At 47.4% G+C, this 27,903-nt stretch overlaps 1 protein-coding gene across 2 annotated transcripts in view; it reads left to right on the top strand.

The window, feature by feature from the left end:
• The window catches only part of NR3C2 (nuclear receptor subfamily 3 group C member 2), a 2,234,141-nt gene that overhangs the window by 2,087,751 nt on the left and 118,487 nt on the right, over nucleotides 1–27,903 (top strand). For both annotated transcript variants that reach the window (XM_069631253.1, XM_069631252.1), the window contains exon 8: nucleotides 26,790–26,947. In XM_069631253.1, the coding sequence (XP_069487354.1) occupies nucleotides 26,790–26,947 (158 nt within the window). The remainder of the gene's footprint in view (nucleotides 1–26,789; nucleotides 26,948–27,903) is intronic.

The raw sequence follows: 27,903 nt of genomic DNA, 5'->3' as shown, positions 1-27,903 counted from the left end.
GAAAAACTTATTTTTCAAAGTTCAGAAAGAGAGGTTGTTTTGTGGAGCAGCTGTACGGTACACCACATAAGCATTCTGCGTAGCTACATGCATAATGTGTATGGCCAACTTTTTGTACCACATGCGCGACCTGCGTTCAGCATGGTATGGCTGAAGCACTTGGTCTGCTTTATCTACTCCACCCTTGTACTTGTAGTCCAGAATGCAGTTGGGCTTCCGCAGCTGCTGAGCCTGCCCATCCACAGTGACTAGTGAAGTACTTTCATCATGAATGGTACTTAGCATGTGCACATCCCTTCTGTCGCAGAATTTTACTGCTAACAGTTCATCCCGCCACAATGGCATACATGCTCCCTTGTCCAACTTCTTACACACAAGTTGTCTGGGGAAGTCTTTGCGGTTACTGCGGATTGTACCGTATGCCAGTGTGCCCACATTGTACAATTCCTGTGTAGAAATTGTCCACATACAATTGGTGACCCTTGTGGAGCAATGGTGTGATAAGATCCCAAACCATCTTCTCACTTGTACCTAAATGGGCTGGGCAGCCCAGAGGGTTTAGGGTGGAGTCTTTTCCAGTGTAGACTCTCATGCTGTAGGCATACCCAGTGGTACTTTCGCACAACATGTACACCTTCATCCCGTATCGTGCTCTCTTGCTTGGAATGAACTGCTTGAACACTAGCCAACCTTTGAGCAATATCATTGATTCATCAATGGAGATGTTCTGACTAGGAACATACACCTCTGCAAATCGCTGACTAAAGTGCTTCCGAAATGGCTGATGTTTGAATAGCCTATCAAAATTTGGGTCAGTTCTGGGTAATGCTGCCGAATTGTCATTGAAATGCAACATATTTTGCAGTGCTTGAAAGGGATTTCTACTCATTGATGCTGGATAAAACATGGTTGAAAATACTGCTTCAGTAGACCAGTACATTGAGATAGACGCGGCTTCGGCAATATTCCCATGACCACAATGAGACCCCAAAAGTTTCTCATTTCAACATTGGTTGTTGGAACCCATGCTTGTGCTTTGGAGTAGGGTTTCAGTGTGGGACCCCTTGACCTCAAAAAACTGTAACGTATAAATTGGTTTGCTGTACCACATCTGCAATGAACCCATCATCAACAAAAAGGTTGAAAATTCCATAGGCTGAAACCCATCTGTATTCACTGGGCACTCTGATATACCAGTGAAAGGGGATAGAACAGGCTGAGCCATTGCTGGAGGCACCAATTGCGACTCATCAGCCATGTCAGAATATGGCACATTCCTTGCACATCCTACATGTCTCATCACCCTTACAGGTCCCCTGCGTCTGGGAAAAGGTGCATGTACTCTTTCATCCTCTTCATCATCAGATGATGATGAGGAGGAGGAGGAGGGGGAACCACCATCCATCGAAAACTCACTTCCCCAATCACCTTCCTGCTGACCCTCAGAAGCACTGTCTGTTTCAGATTGCAGATTGTCTGTGCCTTGCTCCGAGCCGGACTCCAGCACTGCAGCGAAAGCCTCTGCACCAGACATTGTTCGACGAGAAGCCATGACTACTGTCACTATGGAACCCTTCACTGCCCAAAGAACAGATAAAGACTGAAATAATAAGTATGTGTGCTTCACAAAGTATGGAACCTAGTAGAGTAAGTAGTATTCAATGCCAAAGACCTACACCACACAAGTTCGCCAAAATGTCCAGACTCTGTTCACAAACTGTAGCAGAACTCTGCAATATGACATACTCTCCACACGCTACAAAAAATTGAGTACTATTTTGAAAATGTCTATGCCTCTTTTTGAAAGGTGCACCCCGTCTCGGTGAAACATCAGCTCACCTTTGATGAAGCCATGGTGAATAGTCTGAATTCTATCATTGCCCTTTGTCAGTCTTGTCATCTCCCCATTCAGTTTCCTCACCGAGCAGTTGATGGCCCTTGCATTCCCTGGAGTTCTCCAATCCCTCCTGGGAATCATCTAGGACCAGGCCATCACAGTGTTTGGAAACCTCTGCTATCCATTCCAGTTCTGCCATCAATAGCTCCCGTATCCCTTTTCCTTTTCCATAGACGCCAAATCATTTCCTCCCAGGTGCACCACTTTAAGGTCAGTGGGGGCATCTCCTTTTGCCTGGGCATCGCTGATGGCTCCTCTGAGCTGCTGAAGGCGCATCCCACCCCTACACCAAACCAGTGGACTGAGAGAGCATCCCTTCGAGACCCAGATGTGGTTGGCCCTCTGAAATGTTGTGCAGCCCATTGGATGAAAGAGTGGCAGATAATCCACACAACCCTCATCCTCACTAGGAAATGGAAACAGGGAAAACCCCCATGAATATGGCCAGAAAAAGTGTTTACCAATTAGCACAACTATTGCTTCAACACATGTCTCTTGCAACAATCCCAGACACACACTTCCCCCAATGTGACATGCACTACACATGTGAGATAACAGTAGGATAAATACGTAATTGGCACATACTTTTCTGGGAAAGAGGTGAAGAACACACTGTCACCTTGTGCCAATGGCACAGTTGTGCTGGCACAATTGTAATCAGTGAAGGTTTCTGCTCCTGTGGCCCACCGAGTGCACTACACAGTGGTAAGGTGACTTGCACGTACTGCACCATTGATACTTTGGCAGGGTTACTATTCTGACAGAGGAAATGAACTCTGCAGCACGTGTGCTTTGTATGCTCTCTAAATATAGGCACCCTGACAGAATGTGCGCCAATCATCTCAAATGGATGTAATTTTGGACCGTTTCACTGTGAGAGCTTTGGCCACAGCTCCAGGACCACTGGTGAACTTGGGGGCAGTCGACCAACAAGGCAGAGAGACGGCCAAGGTCACACACATCAACCACGACCATCCTAGATCTTTGGCTGGCCAGTGCTACAGCTTTCCCCTCCAGGAAGGGATGGGGACCCTGCCGGGGCTCCCTGCAACCACTGCTGAACTTGGGGGACAAAAGACCCACATGGGAGACGGGCGCCCAAGCAGGGGTGGACTGGGAACAAAAAGAGGCCCTGGAAATAATTTTCAAAGTGGCCCCATATTAAAAATGTTCAGCATGCCCAACCCTTTTCGTATGAGAACATTTGGAAATAAAATAAGTTACTACACAAAAGAGGCCCAGGGTGCAGGGGCCTACCCGGGGATCTCCAGACTTCCTTATAGGACACTCCACACCTGGCTACTTTTACCTTAAGGGCCTTGCACCAGTACAAGTGAAAATGCACAAGGGTACGTAAAGCAATATGAGGTATGTGAACCACGGGACTTGACTTGCAACGTCACGGGACATGAAATGTGTTAGGTCAAAGAGGCTCACTGTAGTGTTAGTTGCAGGCGGTTCAAAGGCTGCGGGTTCAAGGCTTCCAGTGACTGTTAGGTCAGGCTCAGCCAGAGATCCCAGGACAAGGAAAAAGAGGCTCAAATTTGGTTCCAACAGTGCAGGAGGACCCCGAAGGAGCAGCAGACAGGAGTGGCTGTTGGTGTGACCAGAACAGGGCCGGCATGCCCATGGAAGTAGCATGATCAGACTTTGGGATCCAGCAGGCCCTTCCTTGTTGTGGGAGACAGCAGCAGCAGGTTTGGTAAGGTTCCAGCAGAGCACTGAGTAGGCAAGTGAGGTTTGCAGCTTCGAGGCCGCAAAGAGCCTGTGGAAATCTGCATGATTTCCATTTCCAGTCAGGAGCAGGACAAATGCAGACCGTTTGAGGACTACAACCTTCAAATGGCAATGGATGCAGAGAAGGGCTTCAGACTGGTTGGTCGCACCAGTTCAAAGGAGGAAGTTCCCAGGTTCAGGTCTTCCCAGTTGATTTGAAGACTTGAGAGCTGAAACACAGCGTTTGGCTTGGCCAGTGCTGGTTGCAACAGCACTCCACCTTCGGCTCTCTGGCGGTCCTTTGGCGTCAGATACTTGGATCTTGTGGTCGGCCTTTCCAAATGGCTCCAGGAGCTCTCCTTTTATCGAAATTTCATGCTGTGGTTTGATTTAGCCCACTTATGTAAGTGACCTGCAACATTCTGACAAGTGGAGTCTGTCCAGTCAGGGACAGCCTGCCAACTCCCCTTATGCCCAGCAACAGAACATCCTCTGGCTGAATTATGGATCGACACCAGACAACCCAAAATGTCAGTTCCAGGTAGTTCACACACAAAGCACTGTTCACGAGTCCAGAGCTGAACTTCAGCAAAAGTGCATTCCCTTATTTGCAATGTGGAAAGGAAAGCAGACGGCGAACAAAAAACGTGCCTTATACTATGAGCAATGGGCATTTTTGGTAGATACTTGTAAAAAGCATTATTGCAGTCAAAAACAAAGTGGAAGGTAAAAAAGGAAAAAAGATAAAACGGTTTCACAGCCACCAACCTGCTCAGCACACATCACAAAAGTAACTGTGATGTTACTTCAAGAAAAATAAAACAAACTCAAGTACATGTTCTAAGGGGCGAAACGGTAAAGCAAGATGTAATGTGTGTATACCTTGCTTTACTGCCCTGTGGTATTTCAATTCCCTTGAAGGTGGACAAGGGGCACAAAACGGAAATAACATTTTTGCTGTGCTTAACTCTCTTCAAAGTGCAGTGTTTTAAGCCTGCATGAGATGTTCATGCAGATTGAAAACTAATGGATTCCTTTGTTGTCGGGCTTAATTTAGCAAATAATAAAAGCTGGGGGTTGGGGGGTGTCTCGTAGCAACACAATGTAAGTGGTTTTTGCAAAGCATAATTTGCAGGTAGTGTTTCCGTTTATTACAAAACGGGGCGTAAACCCGTATTTGTGCCAGGATTTACTTTTTACCTTCGTTCCAAAAACTTGTATATGCACGGCACCCAACAGCATTTAAGTACTAAAATGTGCAGTCCCCTTCTTCATGCATTTAACAGTTCTAATAAAATGACATTAAAAGTGTCCTTGCAGCATTCAAAATGTAGGTGAAATGCGAAGGGACTCTGGTTTCTCACACTCGCTCCACTGTGCACACAGATCAAACCTGGAAGCCCACCTTAGAAGGAATCACGCTGGCGGCTTATGCCAAGTGACTCTCGCTAGGTCTGATCATCCTACACAAGAGTTAAACGGGTCAGCGCCTGAGGGAAGTTTCATTTTTCATAATCACATGTTTAAAACATTCTATCGTGGCTCATTCAATCCCAGGAAACACAAGTGTTGGATGGCCTGGCCCCAGACCCCAGACCCTGACTCCTCCCCACATGCAGAACAGGGCGTGCCAACGCCAAACAAACATGCACTAGCGCACCAGGAGGGGTGAGAATTAGCTTCCCCCATGCTGCAAAGCAAGGCCCCCGGAACTCCAAAATGGCAGTGACTATTCTAATGCATGGGGGCGGCGGCGACGCAGCGTGGTTTGCACGCGAATGCTCATGCTGATCTCACTGCCCTCTCCAATGCAGGATTATTTATGCGCCTTGTCGATGGCATTCACAAGGCAGGGAATCTTCCTTCCAGATAGAACTGTCCGAGACTCTGAGGACCGTAGGTCCGACTAGCAGTCCATGTTTGAAGCGAAGGAGGAATGGGCCATGGCCCTGTTCCAGGACAGCACTGCAGCAGCCACAGGATACACTACTACGCATCACTGACCCACCCCCAAACCTCCAGTCCCACCGGACCAGCGCCACTGGCCGCAGCACACCAACCAAACAATCTTTATTTTTCTTAAATCTTCAACGTTTGTGAAGGTGTGAAAAAATGCATTTATTGTACGTTGAAAATCAAAGTATAAAATTAATAAATGCATGTTTTCACCCCCGTTCCGGAGCCGCCCGACTCCGCCACCAACAGTCAGCTGCTCTGCGTTCTCTTATCAATTTCCTTCTCACCTTAGTGGTTTGGTGTTGCTCGTCATTGTTGGAATTGGAAAGAAGCAGGCCTGGCTGGCTGGCTGGCTGGCTGCTGTTGCTGCCTGCCCATTGCCGCCTTAGCTGCCCAACTGCCCTGAATCTGACCTGCGCAATTATGTGTGTGTAGCAGGCAGGGCACGTGCGGTTCCCCAGTGCGTGCGTCCCCGGTGCTCAGGCCCTCATGCGCATGGGCGAGCCAGCATCATCTGGTCAGTCGGGTGACCAGATTTCCAAAACGAAAAACCGGGACGACCAACAACATAAAAGAGGGACGACCCTATTGCAGACCACCAATTACCGCCCCTCCCCCAACACGTTCCCACAACCACCACCCAACCATATTTCCAGCACTTTACCTTTCTATAAACTGTATATGATCTCATTTGTGCAGTTTTGTCTGTGAATCTTGGCATGTTAATTCAAAACAGGCGTTTGCTCTAATTGATATAACATGGCTTGCTGTACACTCATTTCCAAGCCAGTGTCTGTGGCACAGTCAGTAAGTGTTGGGACTTGTACCTGAAAGGTTGGGGGTTCGAGTCAATCCTCCAACCTCAACATTCTGAAAGTGTTGTGAAAATAAAAATTACAACTTTCATGACCGTAGCCCCCCCCACAACTTTCATGACCGTAGCCCCCCCCCCCCGAAAAGAAATTCATAAGCCTGCATGTCTAGGTTGGTGGTGCAGCTAATTCAATGAAAACCACCCAGGCGGAATCGACACACACGATCATTCTAATTGGTCCTCTGTTGTGTATCCTTCCACAGCAAAGAGGCCCTATGCCCAGAGGCCTACCGGGGATGTCCCGGTGGGGCAGTCCGGCCCTGCACCCAAGGCCAGCGACATCACCCCGACTGTCCTGCCCCTCTGGCTAGCCTGCATTACAGCTTTTACCCCTGCATAAGGATGGGGAACCTGGCGGGGCACAGAGCACTGCAGGACACAAATGGTGACTGTTGCAATAAAAGGAAAGAGCTCCATACCAAGTGTGCATTGCATGCTCAGAAGAAATGACCATCTGCATTACTAGTGCAAACATATTTTAAAAAGTGCTGGTAATTATGTTTACCAATTTGTTTTCCCTACAAAGCAGCCAGCTACCAATATGCAGGCCACACCCAGCATTGCCCCCATGACCTCCCCACTACCCGTTCCCACCCATACCACTGACACTGCAGCCACAGTCCCTCCCACCACAGTAACCATCACCCCCACATTACAATGCATAATTACAAAAGCAAATGATGTACTACTTACCTAAGTCAGCGAAAGTTTTCGATTAGCCACAACTGCAAAGTAAACAAAAAAGAATTACATTCTGTACTTAGCCCACCAATAACACATCCAAACTGTCTGGCAGCTATCTGCAAACTTTTCGATTTCTTCCACCAGATACATGGCACATCCCAGTCATCTTCCACCACGGAAGGCTGAACTGCACACTGAAAGGAAATGGAAATTAAGACCAATGGGCGTATGGCAACCCCCACCACAAAGTAAACCTTGTACAGATGGCTTAGTGGCAAACTGCCCTCTCAGCGGAACAGCACTGTTCAGCTGGTCTGAGGGGCAATTTGTGGGCTGTCCCTGCAAGTGTGTCCCTGGCCACCACAATAGCTCCCCAGAGCACCCACTCCCACTCACACCACCAACACTCCTGCCCCAGTTCCCACCCCACTAGCAATCTGCCCCCGCGTAATATACAATGTTGAAATAACCAAATTCCATACTTACATAACAAAGGAGAAGCTTGAACTGTACAAGACCTGTAAAGGGAAAAAAACACATATATTATCTGTGTCAGCCCAGCCAAAAACCAACCCATTCTTTCACAACGTCCAATGCCCACTTACTATGGTGCTCACTTCCCCTGTCCGAATACTGTGCACAGGAAGTAAGCACCACACCAATGTGCTGTGCCATTGCAAGGCACACATCCAGCGATCCGCACCCAGCACTGCACTTGCTTTCCAAGCAGCCAGCCCCCATCCATTCATCATAATCTCTGGTGTCTAGTGCGCCCCCCATTCCCCTAAATCACCAACAGAAAAAACAAGAGTTTTCTTCTTTATGTTTGCCCCTTTGCCATGGGGCAGATGGGCACATTACTGTGCCCATCTGCCCCCAGGGTGCCAAAGCCTAAAGCCCCATCCATTGGGGGGCCTGGCCCACATTTTGTGGTGGACCTCTCCCCCCACCCAAAATGGAGGGGGGCACCTCATGCAGCCCTCCCTGGGGACAGATATCTGCTCCTAGGAAGGGGCATCTGACCTCAGGGAAGGCTGCACGAGATGCCCCCCATCCATTTGGGGAGGGGGGGAGAAGGCCACCACAAAACTTGGGGCAGGCCCCAGTGGATGGGGCAGTAAGGTTAGGGCAGATTGGCACACTAATGTGCCCATCTGCGCAAAGGGATGTTGGGTAAACAAAACAATAAATTGCAAATGGTAAAATGTATTTTAGGGGGGGCACCCTAAACCACTGGGGAATTATGTAATGGAAAGGGGGGTGGTCCTCTCCCCTGCCCCACCCAAAATGGAGGGGGGCATCTCATGCAGTCCTCCCTGGGGGTAGATATCTGCACCTAGGAAGGGGCATACAAGAAGCGAACACATTTCTTATCTGGTTGAACCAATGCAACAGACACTTGCAGTTTACTATGACTATTGATAATAATAGTATGAACTTTTTAGATCTAACCATTTTCCATCAGGAAGGAGTCCTACTAGTAAAACCGTACCATAAAAGCACAGATAGAAATTCACTCCTCCATTATAATAGTCACCATGTCAAACATTTAAAAGACAACCTTCCGTACGGCCAATTGTTAAGACTGAAAGGGAATAGTAGTCAAAAAGAAGCATACGAGACAGAAGCGAAGATACTCTCATGTAAACTCAAAGACAGAGATTACCCCAAGAAGTTAATACGAAAAGCAGCCAAACGAGCATTCAATAATAATGAAGAATCACTCTTGGAAGTTAAAATTAAAAAACCTCCCGAAGATCGAATTGTCAGCGTGAATACTTTTACTAACCTGAGCCTAACAATCACCAACATAGTCAAGAAACAGTGGAAAATATTTGATAAGGCTACGATGCAAATTCCTTGACCTTTTTTGCCTATAGTAAATCAACCACCATTGGGAACCACATCAATAGAAGTAAACTGAAAACTACCCAGAAACAAAATTCAACACTCACAGAAAATTGGGGTCTAGGTCCTGTTAAAGGACATTATCCGTGTGGACATTGCAGTGTATGTAAATACACCACTAAATCCAAAGAAATTGACTTTGGTCTAGAAAAGAAATGGCAACAGACTAAATGTTCAAATTGTAACACGGAATTCGTGATATATATGATCAGCTGCCCTTGTGGCAAACGATACATAGGCAAGACTAACAGGAAAATTAAAACAAGACTTATTGAGTACCGCAATTGCATCAACAATAAAGTCCTAACAGCACCAATGGTTAAGCATTTTATGGATAACCAACATACTGCAGAAGAAATTATATGGACCGTCCTGTTCACCATGACTGGCACAGATATCACGAAAAAGAAAAAAACTTTAATTGAAAAAGAACAGAGATTAATATTCCTTACCAAAAGTGATCAACTTGGCCTTAACGAGGCTGTTGAATGGCATAAAGTATAGCCCCAATTAGGATTTATCAAACTGAGTATTCACTTCGCTGTGTTTATTACTTTACTAGAATTGAATACATTGATCTAGCTATAAGTACATAGCTTATTTTGGTGACTATTTACCTTCATGACTAGTGCGATCGTTCGCATTCATATATTAAAAAGGGTTAAGATCGCTCTGTCACGTAGACAGAGATCTCCTAATAAAATTACTTCTTTACCCTCTAGCCATAGCGTTAACTACACTTATATTATAAGACACGGAGAAAATGAATTTCATGTACGAAGTTAAAGAGCCCCGAGTCGAGATAGACGCAAAAAAGGACTCGAGTGCCTATAAGAAGCCCACACAAGATGGCGGCCGCGATTCAGCAAGCACTTGATTGCGAACTGATCGGCGGCGAGCTTGCAGCGTCCCCGACAACGGACTTTGTTCCCAGGACTGCAATACTGGGGGTAAGGATTGCTAATAAGATATGACGGGACATCTTCCCGAACTTTATAGATGCAGCTGCATATATTTTCTAGGTCGAGTGACCTTTACATCGAGAAATATAGACGAAGCCTCTGTCTATTCTGTTTACATTTAGACCGTGAAGAAACTGAAGGCTACTTCCAGACTAATGGCCCGTTTATTATTTCTCATTCACAGAGCGATATACAACCTTTAGGTAAGAGTACTTCTGTGCTATTATGAAATAGACATTATAACTAGTCCTAACATCTAGCAATTTAAGTACTTAGTATCATTTACTACCTTTACCTTGTAAATAGGTGGAAAACCAGAAAAATTAATACCAGCGTGCAAGTCGGACGCTTTGAAGTCTACAACTTATTACTAATATTGAGAAGACAATGAAGGAGATTTTGAGACTCCTACCACTTGCTACAGGTATCTCCTACATTTCGTGTTATATATAATTTTCTACCTCGATTTCTAAATAAGTAAACATTGGATAAACGAGCATATGTGTTCCCCTTGTCGGCCCCATTAGAGTCTAAAACACTCAGGATTTAATTAGCATACTTTTTGCTTACAGGTGAACTATCTCTACTTACGAGGGAATTTCAACCTATGAGATGATACTTCTTGCTATTTTCAAGGCTACTTCCTCAATATTCTCCACAGAACAGACAAGGTATTCTGACCATGGGGTCTGTTTTAGACTAATGAATGTCAAAAAGAGATTCTATCTAGCATTTAGAGCTGATTCTTTTTCTTCTTTGTTTTTTTTCAACAGTTACAACGGTTACTGTATGAAAAAATCTACAGCCACACTGTATTACAAGAAGCTGTAGAAATTCTATAGCAATTTACATTAATAGTAGATCTTGTAATTGTTTTTATAGTATTATCAGTGACACTACTCCTGACGAAGGTCCCTTTAACAACTTACAGAGGACTGAAACATGTTGAGCATACGACAATGGTTCAAGACTTTTTTACCATTTAGAACAGTTAGATGTCAATTAACTGATGAATGTATTTAAGAGATGCTAATTTGAGCCTCTTTAGCCTTACTGATCCCCGATCATTTAGGATCGAAGCCAAGTTTAAAAGGCAGTGTTTGTCACAATTTTACGATTTGTATTTTTTATACAGTGTTTTATAAATGTTGAAGTTTTTATAACTTGTACTTTTTATGATCTTATTAATTGTTTATTTTCAGAAAAGTTATGTGTTTAATGTTGATAACTGTTGAATAGAGCTCTCTATCTCCTGTTTATGTAAAGTTTTCATTACCCATTATAAGGTAGAGCTGCCACCTAGGTGGCACAGATGGGACTCCCTCCTAAATTTAGTAGGATTTAGGTTACGCCTTTAGAATTAACCTTGTACGCCCCTAGAACTTCCCATATCTGTTCAATATTACCACCAGCCAGAGTTCTTAATATATTTTGCCACTGGCTATTTTTTATTGACTGGTTATGCTGCCTAAGCCAGTTGGTATATTTATTTTTGGCATTTCTAATTAACCTTTGGTGCTTTTCTGGCTTCTCCACGAGTCGACATATATGTCTGATTTTTAATTTTAGCTCGCGTTCATTATTTCTAATTATTTTATCAAACATTTTCTTAGTTTCAGGATTCTTAGAATGGAATGCTAACGGCGTATTTACAGTGACAAGTTTTGATATAAATTCTTAAATCCATATCTCAATTTTGTCAGGTGTCTTGTGTGATGGGGAATGATTTCAATAACATCATTAGTGACGGTAAGGAAGCAGCATGCCAATCTCTCCAATAGGGGTCAGATGCATCAGACTGCGTGCTCAAGTGCAGTCATTCAGAGGTTTGCATGGCTGGCTGCACAAATCTGGATTTGCAACTTATGTCCAGTCAAAATTTCTGGACATGCCCTTTGATGGGTCCAGCCTTTTTGGGGCAAATTCAGTTGGCAGTTTAGCAAATCTTCTGGCTTCTAAGGCGGCTGCAAAATCCTAGGGAGCAGATATCCAGGAGCCACAGCAGCAACAGCAGGACCCGCCTTCCCAGGCTGGGAGAGCGTGTTGTTTTTGTTTCTACACTTCTTTTGGGCAAAGAGGTCAGCCTGAGTAAAGAGGCCAAAGGAGATTTCCACATGACTCTATGGGCCGTGGAGGAAGAACAGCCCAGGCAGCCACCTTCTGACTACCCTCTGCCAAAGTGCCAAAAACATTCGGAGCACTTTATGTACAGGATTCCTGTGGGAGGCAGGTTGACCCAGCATCTGGAAGAATGACGCTGCATTACTTCAGATGGTTGGCAACTTCAGACAGTGGCCCTTGGATACTGTCTATCTACCATTTCTAAAAAGGCCCCCAGATTGTCCCCCGAGCACGCAATCTCTTTGGGAACCAGACCTGCTCCTTCTACAGGAGATTCTCTCCCTGTCGGAGAAAGGTGCATTGGAAAGGGTGCCTGTAGCAGAGCATAACCAAGGTTGCCACTCCACCTATTTTCTGGAAAGACATAGTACTGCGGCCCGTCTTGGACCTGAGAAGCTTGAAAAAGTTCCTCAGGAAGGACAGATTCAAGATGGTCACTCTTTCGCAACTCCTCCAGCTGCAGGATTGGACGGTGTCACTCAATCTTCAGGATGCTTACTTCTATGTGCCCATAGATCTCAAGCGTAGGAATTACCGAAGGTTCACCATTGGCAGTTCTCACTATCAGTTTCGAGTGCTGCCTTTAGACTCACCTGCACCTGAGGGTCTTCACCAAGTTGATGGCGGTGGTGGCAGCGAATCTAAGGACGGGAGGGATTCATGTCTTTCCCTACCTAGACGATTGGTTGATCAGAGTCTGTGCTCCCCGAACAGGCTCTAGAGCATCTCAACACCACCTGCCACTCTCTCCATAAACTAGGCCTTTCCCTCAATTTCAAGACGTCCCAAGTGACACCTTCCCAAAAGCTGCAATACATTGGAGCAGTTCTGGATTCTTCCTCAGGGAAGGCTTTGGCTTCTGAGTTGAGAGCTCAACATATCTTGCATATGGTGACAAGATTTCAAAACGCCCAAATTTAAATTTTCTGAGGTTGCTGGACCTCAGGGCATCCTGCATTTGTCTTCTGCCAGAAGCCTGCCTAAGGATGACGTCCCTTCGGTGGGCCTTCAGATACTAATTGTAACAATTTTCATGCAGGATGCTGGACCTTCTTCAGGGCCGAGCAAGGTCGCACAGGGTCTCCTGTGGTGGGCCTGCGAGAAGAATGTGATGGGGAACCTTTTTGGCTATCCTGGCTGGAGATAACAGTAGTCACACATTCTTCCCTCACGGAATGGGGAGCTCACATGAGCAATCTCACGATCAGCACACTTTGGTCCCCATCAGATTCAAAACTACACATAAATCTTTTAGAGATGGGGGTTGGGGGGTAGCTAGCAGGCATGCCATGGAGATGCGGACGGTGAGAGCTCCTGGGGCCGATCCTCATTAATGATCCTTTAACTGGTGCGTGCAGTCTCGATTTCTTATGGACTACATCCAGAATGTTGTGGCAGTAGTCTGGCTGAGACGGGGGTCGGGTAGCTGGTAAATACAGTTGGTCTGATGCTCGGAGTGCAGACGGAGTGCTGGACAGCGAGAGATTCCTGGATTCCCTGGCACCGACATCCAGACGACGAGGAGTGATTTCACGCCCCACCAGCACCAAACGTAGTTACGAAGAGAAGCAGGCATCTGCAGTGCTATGGCACAAAGAACGGCAACGGTGCACAGGTGCTGTCGTGGATTTGCAGGTGACAGTGCTGGGTGTGATGCACAGAGGCCCGGAGGAGTGAGATGGCGGAGTGCTTGCAGCTACAGGGGAGGAGGACATGCTGGGGTGGAGACTACAGGGCCCACACAGAACATCTGCCCGGAGAAGTAACAGCACAAGACGGAGGGATGCATGTGAGGGCTACATGGAGATGGTAGGGTGAATGACTGCAGAACAAGGCTGATTAAGCCTGCAGCACTGAGACAGGGCACATTCTTAATAGGGCATTCAGCAGATGAGTCTGGCTGGATTGCCACTGGGGTGAAAGGTGCGGTGCTGATCCCACAGGGCGGCGAGAGATATTTGGAACTTTAGCAGACGTCCTTGCAGCAAGAGATGATTTTGCCCCCCGGGAAAGCAGCCCTACATATGTAATTGCAGCCAGGGACTGCAACACTTTAGGGCTGGAGATGACAGTGGAGCGCTTGTGCTGGTGTAGACTGGTGGCTGCACCAGACGAGTCGCATTGGGTCCCAGAAAAGTGGAGCAAGCAGAGTCCCTGGTGTGACGGATCTGCTGTGGGGACACAAATTCAAGAACCGCACATTGGGCCTGTCTTGAACAGTTGCAGTACGAATGGGGGCAATCCAACCTTGAAATCTCTCTGGGACACTGGAAGTGCTGCACACAAAATCTGCCTGCCTAGTGCACTTTGATGATTGATTCCTGATGAAGCAGCCTCCCCAGTTGTGTTGATTGTGGAACACAGAGGGGGCTAGAAGGAGCTGGATTTTGGAGGTGTGTGCAGACAGGCCTCCTGGTTTTGGATATTCATACCACTGCCCACAGGGCATTATAAATGCCGAACCACAAGGCAAAAGGAGGGCAGAAGAGGTCCAATATGGACTTCTTTTGCGGCCAGGGCAGTGGGCACCCTCCTTGTCTATGGAGGGGGTGTAAACTATGGATGGGGGGGCACTGCAACGCCAGACCAGCAGGACAGAGTTCTTGCAGCGATAGGGGCCCTCCACACCACGGTTAAATAAAAGATAGATGAGGTAAAAATTGATGTTAATCTTCTGCGGCAGGATGTACGCTTGTTGTCTGAGCGGGTGACTAACAATCCAACGTGGCTACACGATAACGTGTCTGCAACAGAAACCCTGGCAGCCATGGTGGAAGACTTAAAGGCCAAGAATACAATTCTGGAGCTGCAAGACGCAGAGGGGAGATGCAGACGTAACAAAATCCGTGTTATGGCTCTTCCAGAAGGCAAAGACGGGAAAGATCCGACAATGTACTTAAAGAGCATACTCCTACAGGAAATTGGCCCTGGCAAGTTATATCAAGGCTTCACGTTGAAAGAGCACACCGCTCACTGGCACGATGAACACTGCAAGGCACACCTCCAAGACCCATCCAAGTGCAAGTACTACATTTCAGGGATAGGGAGGTAATCCTCCAAATCTCCAGGGATGGCGGTACTATACGGCGGGGATCCTCAAAGTTGCCCATCCACCCAGACTATACACTATTGGTCTAAAAGAAAAGAAACACATTTGTTCCAACTAAAGAGAGCATGCAACACCTGGGCCTTAAGTGCATGCTAGTGTATCCAGCGAAACTGAAGTTGCTTTATAAAGGGAAAGCCATATTATTCGAGGGGGCGGAGCTAGCAAGTGGATGGATAATAATGGAATGGCGGCACAACCCGTGAAGCACAACAAGGAGAAACTGAAAAGTTGAACTGGGTTTCCCTCGCAGGGCTAAAACAGGTTGGGTACTGCTGGACATGACCACTGACTAAATACATACCAGACTCTTTAGTGCACACTGGTTGATATTACATACCTTCCTCAGGAATACTATGCGTACCCTTCCAGCCAAGAACTGGTTGGACATTGATTACGTGACATCGACTAGCAACCCCAAGGATTTGGTAACTTTAGAGGGATAACTATGTTTCTCCAGCATGGGGTCTGGCATGGATTCACATGCTCATGAATATTCCCTGTCGTCAGGCTGGGAATACGTGGTAAAGAAAAAAATCAGTTTCAGTTTCGTTTCTGAACTGTATTTCTCCTAATAACCAATCACTGGTCTCTGTGTCATACTGCCCCCAGCCAATGACTGCCTTCTACTTAAGCCCCTCCTCTGGCAGCCATCTTCAGATTTTTACCGCACGTTCAAGTGTTGGGAGTCCTCGTGCTTAGCTCTCGAGCTTGTACTTCGTATTGCGTTTTTTCAAAGAGTTTACTCTTATTTTTTCGGTCAAATTGGGCCTCAAGCTCCACCGATTCCTCTTCCGAATAACAGGGACCCGTTTCGGAAATCTCTATGCCCCTCAAGGGCGAATTTTCATCGAATTTCCTTTCTTGGAGGATTCCAGAATATCTTTGAGGCCCTTGTGGACAATGCCGAAGACAAAGGAGACTCAACACCTCTGTTTAGGATCTGCCCTGGATGTGGACTACAGAACGTCTTCAAGGAGGATGGGCACTCCCGGTGCCTCTACTGCCTGCACTCAGACAAGTCGCACGTGGAGGAGGCCTGTGCGTTCTGCAAGGACATGTCCTCCCGTACCATGAAGGACCGTCCCAAGCGACTTGCTGACTGGCTGGAGACGAAGAACCCGGCGGCAGGTGAGCCCCGGCAACATACATCTCCCAAGAGAAAATCTGAGCGTTCTTCTAAGACCTTTGAGGGTGCTCCGGCAACGGGGCCCAACAAAAGCAAAGCACTGCAAGTCCGTGGGCACCGGGAGCGCCGTTGGTACGGGCTCTGCGGCTGCCAGGCCGGGCGCAGCAACACCAACGCCGTCAGCCACGAGCCAACTCTCCGGCTCAACGAAAAGGAAGTCGGACAACCCAGGTAAGCTTCTGGAGAAGGCCCTGTTAGCTCCGACGGAGAAAGCCAACGGGGAGTGAGGCGTTGACCCTCCCCCCACAGTGAAGGCCTCAGACGCGCCTAAGGTCGTGAAGGCCCAGATTCACCAGGCTAAGGCTTCAATGAGGGAGTGATAGCGTCCCTTTCGAAAAACCGCAGAGGCGGTCCCAGTGGAGACAGTCCTCAAGCCAAGAGTTTCCCTGCCCACCCGGAGGGAATCGTCGTTCCTGCCCATCAGAAACATCCCTGTGAAGCCCCGGGCCGAGAAGAAGGGGGGGGGCACGATAGTCCTACCGGACAAGCTTTCGGGCCTCAAGTCAGTTCTTGATAAAAGGTTTGTCGAGGTCAGGTCCTACAGGAAGGAAGCCGATGATGCGGACGCGGAGAGTGACGAGGGAGCCAACGAGGAACCGCAGGTCGACGAGCTCTTCATACTCTCAAGCAGCCCGTTCTTCATCCCAGGAAGCCTGCAGAGGCCGCAGCAAGGCCGGAGAACATTGTCGTCGTCGCCAAGGGGCCCAAGGTGGTAAGGCCTCGGCGAAGTAGGACTGAACCGGCCGTGACGTCGGGCCCCTACCCAAGCCCCCCAATGGGATGCCGGCTGGCGAACTTCGTCAGAGTGTGGAAGTTCATCTCCACCGACCGTTGGGTGCCGGATGCCCTGGCCCACGGACACACTCTGGAGTTCCAAAGGAAGTGTCCTCCTTTCCCACCTGTGGCCAGGAAAGAAAACCACATTCCGCAGCTGCTGCTGGAGGTGCGAGCAATGCTGAAAAAGGGAGCAATGGAACTCGTCCCAAAGAGGCTCCAGAGTATACTCGCGGTACTTCTTCGTCCGAAAGAAGCCCAGCGGTTGGCTGCCCATTCTAGATCTTCGCCGCCTCAACAAATACTTAAAATCCCAGAAGTTCCGGATGGTCCCCCTTCAGCACTTGCCTACTTGGACTTGGAGGTTGCCTATTTTCACATCCCCATTCTCAAGGGGCATTGAAAGTTCCTGTGCTTCGTGGTCCAAGAGCGGCACTACCAATTCAAGGCCCTTCCCTTCGGTTTGAAGTCGGTCCCAAGGGTCTACAGCAAGTGCCTGGCACCGGTGGCGGCGCGGCTGCACCTGCATGGGATCCACGTCTACCCCTATCTGGACGATTGGCTCATCCGAGCGAAGTCAAAGGAACTCACGTTGAGCACACAGCGAGGACCGTCCACCTGCTCATGGAACTGGGGTTCTAGATAAACTATGCAAAGTCCTGCTTGGAGCCATCACAGGACGCTCAGTTCCTGGGAGCCAGACTCGACATGGTGGCACGCCTAGCTTCACCATCGGAGGACAGGATAAAAGCCATCCAGGGCAAGGTACAACGGCTATTGACCATGAAGGTTGCCAGAGTGATGTCCATCAAGTCCATGCTTGGCATGATGTTGTCATGCATCTACCTCGTTCGGCTGTGCAGGCTGTGGATGTGGCCGCTGCAGGACTTCCTCGACGCCCGTTGGATGCAAGCAACGGGAAGCTTTGAGGACAAGATCGCCCTCAACAAGACATTCCGTCGAGTGATTCGGTTGTCGGGTGTCTGCGCGCATCTCGCAGCGGGCACAGACTTCCAAACCCCATCTCATCAGGAGACGGTGACGACGGACGCCTCCCTGGAGGGATGGGGCGCACATACTGGAAATCACCATGCAAGAGTCCTCTAGCTCCCAGAGGAGGTAACGTTACACATCAACGTTCTGGAGCTCCGTGCCGTGTTTTGGGCCCTCAAGTCATTCCTTCCGTCCCTCAAGGGCAAGGTGGTGCGGGTCTTCACCAGCAACACCACCACAATGTTCTACATTCGGAAGCAGGGGGGCACCAGATCCCCAGCTCTCTCCAAGAAAGCGCAGGCCCTATGGCACTGGGCTGTCGTCCAGAAGATGTTCCTGGTACGCTTTCATCTAGCGGGAGTAAAGAACACTGTCGTCGACTCACTCAGCAGGGAACTGCACACTTGCCACGAGTGGGAGCTTCGGCAAGATCAGGTGGACCTGCTGTTTCGACGATGGGGCAATCCCCAGATCGATCTGTTTGCGACGGCGACGAACACCAAGTGCCGGAGGTTCGCCAGCAGGTTTCCCCAGCCGGGGAGCATGGGGGATGCGTTCTCATTCCTCTAGGACGGCCTGTTTCTCTACGCGTTCCCGTTGTTGCTTCTGCGACTCATCAGACAACTCAGATGGTCCCAGTGCAGGATGATCCTCGTCGCACCGGCGTGGCCGAGGCAGATTTGGTACCCGGACCTTCTGGACATGTCAGCGTCCCCTCCAGTCAAGCTTCCGACGGACACAGATCTTCTCGCCGGGGAAAGAGGCGCGATTCTGCGCCACGACCCGGGGTCACTGAACCTGCAGGCCTGGTTGCCTTCATCGCCGGCTGAGAGGACTTTGCACTCGCTGGATGTGGCTAGAGCGCTGAAGTTCTATGTGGACCGCACAAAGAGTTTTCGGAAGACGTCACAGCTCTTTGTGAACTTTGGCCCTGTGAAACAAGGGAAGGCCCTCTCCAAGGCCTTCATTTCCAGGTGGCTCTCCGGCTGCATCACGCACTGTCACCGGTTGGCAAACCGACCATTCCCTGGCCGTCCAAGAGCCCATTCGACCAGAGCGATCGCTCCAACTACAGCATTCCTGTCTGGTGGGCCCCTGCTGGACATTTGCAGGGCTGATACGTGGAGGTCGATGCACACCTTCACGAAATTCTACTGCGTCGACCGGGATGCCAGGGAGGAGTCCAGAGTCGGCCAAGCAGTGCTGCGCAACCTGTTCGCTTGAAGGTGAGCCTGGCGAGGAGGTAAGAGATGCTTAATTTTGACTTGTTGAAATGCTTAATGTTGAGCCTTGCCACCTCCCGTGGTTGTGAATGTGTGTACTGCTGTGTATTCTTTTATTCACAAGCATGTGAATCCATGCCAGACCCCATGCTGGAGAAGGAACAAGTTACTTACCTGTAACTGTTGTTCTCCAGCATGGGTCTGGCATGGATTCACATGCGAACCCTCCCGCCTACCCCTCTGCGGCTTTTCTCTTGGTCCTACTGCCACTTTACTTGCTGCCAAATCTGAAGATGGCTGTCAGAGGAGGGGCTTAGGTAGAGGGCAGTCATTGGGTGGGGGCAGTATGACCCAGAGAAAAGTGATTGGTTATTAGGAGAAAGACAGTTCAGAAATTAAACTGAAACTGATTTTATTCTTTACCGATGATTCCCAGCATGACGACAGGGAATATTCACGAGTAGGTGAATCCATGCCAGACCCATGCTAGAGAAAAACAGTTACAGGTAGGTAACTTGTTCCTATTGGTATCCCACCTCTTGCTGGTCTTTCGGAGTAGTTCTGCTCTGAAGGTGCAGGTTGGTTTGAATGGTGCAGAGCTGTTGAGCCACATGGTTATTTTTGGTGTTATGTTTTGTTCTGTTTACTTGCTTGGTTTGTTTCAGGGCAATAGACTGAAATGCATACAGAGAGAATGTGTTCTGGGGGACTCATGAGGGGTACTGGGCGAGGGATGTGATGGAGGATGGCTGATATCTCTGAGTGGGCTATTACGGGTGTCAAAATGAACTGGACAGAGCGCTGGAGGAGGCAGAGTGATGGCGTGCGGCAGATATGGAGGATAGTTATGTGCAATGACAACTCTTAAGGTGCTGATGTGGAACATCAGAGGAATTAATAACTATCTGTGGCATAATAGGATTGGCTCCTACTTGCGCATGAAGAAAATCGCAATAGCTCTCCTCCAGGAAACACATCTTTTGGGGGGGGTGAACAAGTTAAGCTGGTTGCCAGATTGGGAAGGGTGGGGATATGGCTCAGCTTACTCTGCGTATGCAAGGGAGGGTCCTGGTATGGATTGCCGGCTTGGTCCCCTTTAAATAGCTATATTAAAAATAGGGAAATATGCATTGTTAATTCATGCTCCACTAACCATGCGGCATCAGACTTCTTCCGCTCACTGTATAGTAGGCTGACACACCTCAGGGGGACATTTTGGATTGGGGTGGTGGTGTGATTTCAACTGTAAATTAGATCCTAGGATGGTCAGGTCGGATCACAAACATGAGAAGCCTTCTGCGGCAGCAAAAACTCTCAATGCCATCCATAGTGATCTATCTCAGGTAGATGTTTGGAGGGCTGACAGTGGAGATAGAAGGTGCTATTCCTACTCCTCAGCCCCACATAAGGTGCACACTCTGATCGATAACCTGTTCACTGGAAAGGAACATTTAGATAAATTTGTTGAGGCAGTATATGCAGACAGATTCACCTCCGATCATTCCCTATTGACCATAAATTCTACCTTGAGGGGGGTGATACCACTGATACCAACGTGGCGCACGCCAGTGGAGGCCTTGTCGAGTGATGGCTTTAGGGACCCCTTAGAGGATAAGATAGTTGATTTTGATTATATGAATGTAGATACGTGGGAAACTGTATGGGGCGCATTTAAAGCCGTGGTGAGGGGTGAGACGATTTCAAAGGCTGGAGGTATTTGGAAGTCTTTGATGACCAAATTAGGTGAGATCGAAAGTAATATACAGAAATTAGAAGGAAATAGGGCTCAGACAGCTCTAGAGAGACAGAATTGATTACCCTTAAATTGCAATGCACTGCGGCATGGTAGCGACTTAGGCAGTCTGAATGTGGCGTTTGTGTCCAAAATGCATGGTGAAGGCGACAGATCAGGCAGATTTCTGGTATGGCGCTGTAGGAGCGAGAGACTGAGGCATGTGATTACGTTGATTAATGACAAATGTGGGGTAAGCTGGCGATCTAAGTGTGGAATAAATGGAACCTTCAGCACATATTATGAGTCGCTGTATGGTAATAGTGGGGAAGTGGATATGGACGTGGTTGGCTTCACACTTTCCCAGATGGATCTTCCACATCTGTCGATGGAACAGGCTGCAGACTTAGATGCAAACCTAACTGAATTGGAGTTGTGAGGGGTAATATCGTCCCTAAAGACTGGGAAGACATCAAGAGGGGATGGACTCCCATCAAAATCTCTAAAGAATATGGAGACATTTTGGTGCCCACTATGCTCAAAGTTTTTGAAGAAGCATACGAAATAGGCCGCCTTCCGGTCAGTATGCATGAATCAGTGATTGTTCCAGTAATTAAGCCAGGCAAGCAGCAATCCCTTTGTGTATCATATAGACCGATATCTATGATAAACCAGTATGTAAAAATCCCGACGACACTGCTGAGTGGACGGCTTAGTAATTGGCTCCCTGATCCACCAACATCAGACCGGATTTGTGCCCGGTAGAAACACTTCTATAAACCTGCACAGACTTCAATATGTCATTGATATGATCCGGTTACATTATGCTTTGTATGCGTTAGCCTCCCTAGATGCAATCAAGGGTTTTGATTCTGTTTTTTTGTGACTGGATGTATGCAGTATGTAGTAAATTTGAGATTGGGGAGGGTTTTCTTAGATGGCTAAGACTAGTGTACTCAGAGCCGGTAGCCAGGGTTAGAACGAGCAGATATGTACCATCACCATGGGCACTACACAGAGGTACCGGTCGCGGTTGCTCACTGTCGTCAATGCTGTTCATAATTGCGCTGGAACCGCTGGCTGTATATCTGCCTAGTGAGTTCAATGAAACTGGAATATTGGTTGATGGGACACCACCTAGTGTCGCTTTATGCGGACGATATGCTTCTTTATCGGCAAGAACCTGAACATAACATGCCGCTAATAAGTGAGGTGTTGGATAATTTTGCTAAACTCTCAGGTATCTCCTTTAGAAGAGAGAAGTCCTGCCTTTTCCCCTTGACTTGGATGCCCACGCTCCAAAAGCGAGACTTACCGGGGCTCACCCTCTGCTTAAGTCGCTAGAGGGAATAGCAAGGCTGCCACTCTCGACAATGGGACGTGTGGCATTGGTCAATATGGTAGTCTTGCCCCGTTTGCTAAATTACTTCACCAATGTCCTGTTTTATATTCCAGGTACTTTCTTCAAAACTTTGGACTCTCTGATTAGGGGATTTTTCTCTACAGCAAGGGGAGGCACAAGATTGCCTTAGGGATGTTATGCTTGAGATATGAGGATGGGTGGGGGGTTCAACTTCCATGGTTTGGGTTGTATTACCTAGTAGCCCAACTGCAATATCTGGCATGGGGTTGACGGTGAACCGACACTGGACTCTGGTATTGATCCAGGGGGATATGCAGTCGGTAGTGTTAAAAGAGGCCCTATGGATTCTGGAGGTATGCCTCAGAGATACATCCTATCTATTGTTGATGGGGAAGCAGATTTGGAACAGGACGGTGTGGATCCTTAGTTTGCATGATGTATATTCCCTGCATATGCGCCTCTGTCAGCATGTATGAGCAGCAACAGGAATGATCTCACAAGTATGAGGCAATGGGAGGATTTGGAAGTTGCCACCTGGCGGATGTCTTCAAAGAGGGATTGGTCAGGGGATTCTCACAAATGGTGGAGGAATGTGGGTTACAAGTGGGGCAATTCCTACGCTTTGTGAGGCTCACACAGATTGCTAGAAGGAAATGGCAAGGTTGGCCTGAGGAGCCTGAACAAGATGAAGTGTTGTCTGTGCTGTATAAACTGGATGATGGGCGGAGGCCCCTGTTGAGAATATATGGGAGTCTGCTGTCCGGTATGAGTGCTAGAGGGACATGGGTTACACTACCATGGGAAACAGATTTTGGTCACATATTGGAGGATAAACAGTGGGAAGGGGTGCTGATTTTTGTGAAACGTGTATTTCTAGAACTGCATGACACAGACTGGTACAATTAAATGTTCTTCATAGGACGTATATGACTCCATATCTTTTGGCAGTGCCCGATCATTCAATCCTTCTGGCGGCAGGTTAACTAGGTGTTAGACAGGGTTGGAGTGTGCAGATATCATGTTCCCCTGCAGAGTGCCTGTTGGACGTGTACTCCCATCCAAGGAAGGTTACATATGTAGTGAAGCTGGTGGACCTAGCCTGTATTCTAGCTAAAAGGAGAATAGCAATGTTGTGGAAATGGAGTATGGGTCCAACATTTGCATTGTGGTGGGGGGATATGAAAACAATGGTGTACTGTAGAAACTGCAGAATGGTACAGAGCCATGAAGAAGGGCCTCAAAGGGCCCACTGCTGACATGGAGGCCTGAAACGCTTTACTACAGGCAGTTTTCTGTCACTCTGATGATATGCTCCCACAATTTCAATATGACATCTATAATTGTACGTGGCATGGAGTGGAGGACTATGACTGGGAGGGTCCTGTGAGAAACCTGAAGGTGTCTCCCTACCTAGTCCCCAGGGATCTGTCATCCAGGTGGCCAGGACACAACCATTACTATTGGATCCAGTTCCTGCAAGTGGACCAGTGAGGGAGGATCACCTGGATGAGGGGTCCTTGGGGAGTGGGAGAGGGACACCAACGTATGAGACGCAGTGTCCCCCTTCTTTCAGCACCTTTTTCCCATCCTACCACGTAGGATATTCCAAAACACTGCCCCCACCCTTTCCCACACAAACACTTTTGCACAACACGAAAGACAACGGACTAACACCAGAACCGTTTGCCTGACATGTCCCAATAAAAGAATCGGGCAAAGTCAGGCAATTGACCAGAATCACACACACCTGACTGCCCTTTCCCTTCCTGACAGCGATAAAAGGTGGAGCACGAGAGCACAGGACGAGCAAGGCAGACCGCACAAGGTAAGAGCTAACTCAGCACAGCAGTTCAAGAGGAGGAGAAAGACGGCGCAGACCAAGAGGGTAAAAGGGGAGAAGCGACCTTATAACAATAGCCAGCATGTGTTGCAGAAGATGTCTTACAGTAGATGAGATCTTCCTCCGCTGATAACCAAGCCGGGGAGAGACACAGGTCTCTATGGTACCAACCTTGACTCAAAGAAGAAAGTCAAGCAGTTCATCACAGCTGGTGAGTCAAGGGAAGAGCCGATAAGAAACTGAACTGTGTTGAACGATAAATAGCCAACGGCTAATTTGAGCTTTTGAGAGGTTAAAGATACAATTCATGAGAGAGGGAGAAAACAGGCAACAGAGAAGTCTGACACCACGCGGGTGCTCAGGCAGGGAACTCTGGGCTATTACCCAATGGTAGAAACTACCGTAACCGGAAGCCCGGGGACAGAGGCGAGAAGAGGTCAAAGTGGTCATACAGGGGTCTTGTAAAATCCTTTGTACCGTAGAAAGTCTTTGACCGACAGATTATTGAGAAGCTAAGGAAAATGTGTCCCGTTTGCTGAAGTTCCTATGAACAGTGTGTTGTAAATTTGGCAAGAGTGAACCCAGCCGAGGGAAGCTGACAAAAAGGGGCAAAGCCTGAAGAACTGTTTAAAAAGACATTAAGATTTGTGAAAGTAAGAAAAGCCTCACTGAGCCCGGAAGAGGAAGGTGAACCTCTAAAAGGGTCTGAGCACGAAAGAGGGAGATTCATGTTGGAAAGTTGTCACCCAAAGTGCATCGAAAACGGAACTGTTTAACCGATTTTTTGCATACGATTTTGTGAAGGGTCTACACCCGGAAGAGGGACACCCAGGGGTGAAGCCATCACCCAAGGTATACGTGAAGCAGAACTTTGTGTTTGTTTGTTGGATATAACTGGCCTGGAAGGCAAGAGACTTTTGTGAAAAGAGACTTGGCCATCCAAGATCCTGACAGCTGATACGAAACTGTCCGCTCATCCTGAGAAAGCTTGAGCGTGTGATATGCTCAGGAGATCCACTTTATCCTGTGCTCAAAACGTGGGGAAGGGAGACCCCTTGCAATTACATCCTGACTTATTATTTGTGAACACTTCTTTCTTTATTGAAACCCTATCCCACACTCTGCTCAGGAGATCCACTTTATCCTGTGCTCAAAACGTGGGGAAGGGAGACCCCTTGCAATTACATCCTGACTTATTATTTGTGAACACTTCTTTCTTTATTGAAACCCTATCCCACACTCTTTCTGTAATTAGTTGGAAGGACTTGGCAATAGGTTTTTCTTAGTATTTGCCCTTTTATTTGACACAACGCCACTAGGACTTCCTTATTCATTTGATGGTCGACGCTTGCTGCCATTTTAGATTTAGGTTAGGTGTTTTTCCAACCTGCATTCATTGTTCTATAAACACTCTTGAACTGTGTTCAATTGTGTCTGTCTTTACTGTTGCCACCATGAGTTCCTTACAGTCTCCACACACAGACCCTGTAATGGGATACTGAGCGGCTCCCTGCCCCCTCCTAATGTTGTCTGAACAATAACTGTGAAGGTATCTGAATGTAGCTCTTCCTGTAACAAGATATGCTATCCAAATGTTGCTTACCCTGTTGTTGTTGGTTATTCTTAAATTGGTGGACATATGATATCCTTGCCTGATGTATTAATGGTGATGCATATATGCCAATAAACAGAACTAAATAAAGAAAGAAATCTCGAACAACTGTGCAGTATGGCAGCCGTGACAGGGTTCAGGGGCTTCAGTCTGTCAGGGGGATAGGGCCGCTCTCAACCTAGGGAAGGAGGCCTAGCAGGATAATCACCAGAGCCATTCCTGCCCCCAGAGGCAGAATAAGGAAGTTGGGAGGGCCCCAGTATCTAACCCCCCCACACCTTCCTGTTTGTGCCAGGTTGCATGCATCAGGTAACACTATCACCCAATGCCTCCTGTTCGACAAGCAGAGGTGCTCGAGTCAGACAGGATTAGCCTTCTCAACAATCCCAGGATTATGCGGCCCAACCACTTGGATTCTGCCATTTATACCAGGTGAAGGTTTCTGCCTTTTGTCTACTGGCAGGAAACTCTGCCCAGATCACTGGGTTTATATAAAGGGTGGTGTGAGTTACCAGGCAGTTGCCCATGGCGTGTCCTATTATCATTATTTATGTAATGGAGCCTCACGTGTCGTTTTGCCCATTATTCTAAGTGAAGTTGTATTCTTCTAAATCTTTGGAAAGGTATATTTCATTTCAAATAGTAAGCCCTTACTAAATGGCAACTCATTTGTTGCAGTGCAGGGGGCAATTCTATGTTTGTTCGTAGGCTTTTACATGTGCGCTATCACTGAGCCGACAGTTTTAGGGGTTTAAATATATGCTCCAACTCCTATGTGTTAAAGAATGCAGTAAAATATGACCCACAGTGATTGGTTTTTTATTTCTTTGCTCCAACAGTTCCCAAAGATGGCCTAAGATGTCAAGCAGCATTTGAGGAAATGAGGTCAAACTACATTAAGGAACTGCGGAAGCTGGTGACAAAAAGTCCAAGCAATTCTGGGCAGAGTTGGCAGCGCTTTTACCAGCTGACAAAACTTTTGGATTCCATGCATGATGTAGGTATAATGTGCAAGAGCCGAATTTTAGAACAGACTTTAAGAAAAATATGGATCTTTTTGAAATAATATTTTCTAACAACATTTAATCGCATAATTTATTTACTATGGATTTGACCCGCAAAGTACTTGTGTTGAGATTGCTTTGGTACATGTGGATCATTTTTGGGTAACCCCATACATTGTCCACAGGTGACCTCATACAAAAGCCCTTCCATGCATGCAATCCCCTTTGTCTAATTTGTATTTCTTGCTTTACTAGCTGTAACATAATGTATGGACATCCAGTGGGTCCACAAGCAGAAAGCATTTTCTGCATGTGTGAACGGATCGAACACTGGAAAATGAGCACTACATTATTTTCATTTAAAATAGTGCCCATTGTCTCGAAGGGAGTGGAACCTGTTGGGAAAATCTACTGACTGGGAACCAAGCTGTGAGCATGTTCTTAAGCTTGGTAAAATACTTTCTTTTTACTGGGGCACCGCTGAGTAACTCCTGTTGCCACAACATGGCATAGTTGCCACTAGCCATTGCTATTTTACACATATGCTTCTGAAATGAAATCGTTGTTGACAATATTGGTCTGCATGCAAGATGAAAGTACATGTTTTTATATATGTATTTCCAGTAAAAGCGAATGAAAATATGTGAATGTTTTACCACTGCAACCTTTTTGTTGCCGAAATCTCAGCTGTAATTACCTTTGCTGCTACAGGGTTCACTTACTTTGACATTGACTTATGAGCGAGCAGGTTTTGAGGCAGGCAGGATCATTTCTTGGTATCAAATTCTTTCCTCCCATCTAATACATAAAGTGCTCAAAGAAGGGTGCATTTCAGGTAAACACTTAGTTTAAAGCCAGAGGTGTCTTGTAAAATTTACAGATGGAATTATTTTTCAGCTCTATGTTCTGTTGCTCCAAAGCAAGACAGAGTCTTGGGGAGCAGGAAATA

Source organism: Ambystoma mexicanum, chromosome 6q (genome assembly GCF_040938575.1).
Source record: "Ambystoma mexicanum isolate Mex_15411 chromosome 6q, UKY_AmexF1_1, whole genome shotgun sequence".
NCBI classification, from domain to species: domain Eukaryota; kingdom Metazoa; phylum Chordata; class Amphibia; order Caudata; family Ambystomatidae; genus Ambystoma; species Ambystoma mexicanum.
Note: the sequence above shows the minus strand (reverse complement) of the source record. Positions and strands in the feature narration are given on the sequence as shown.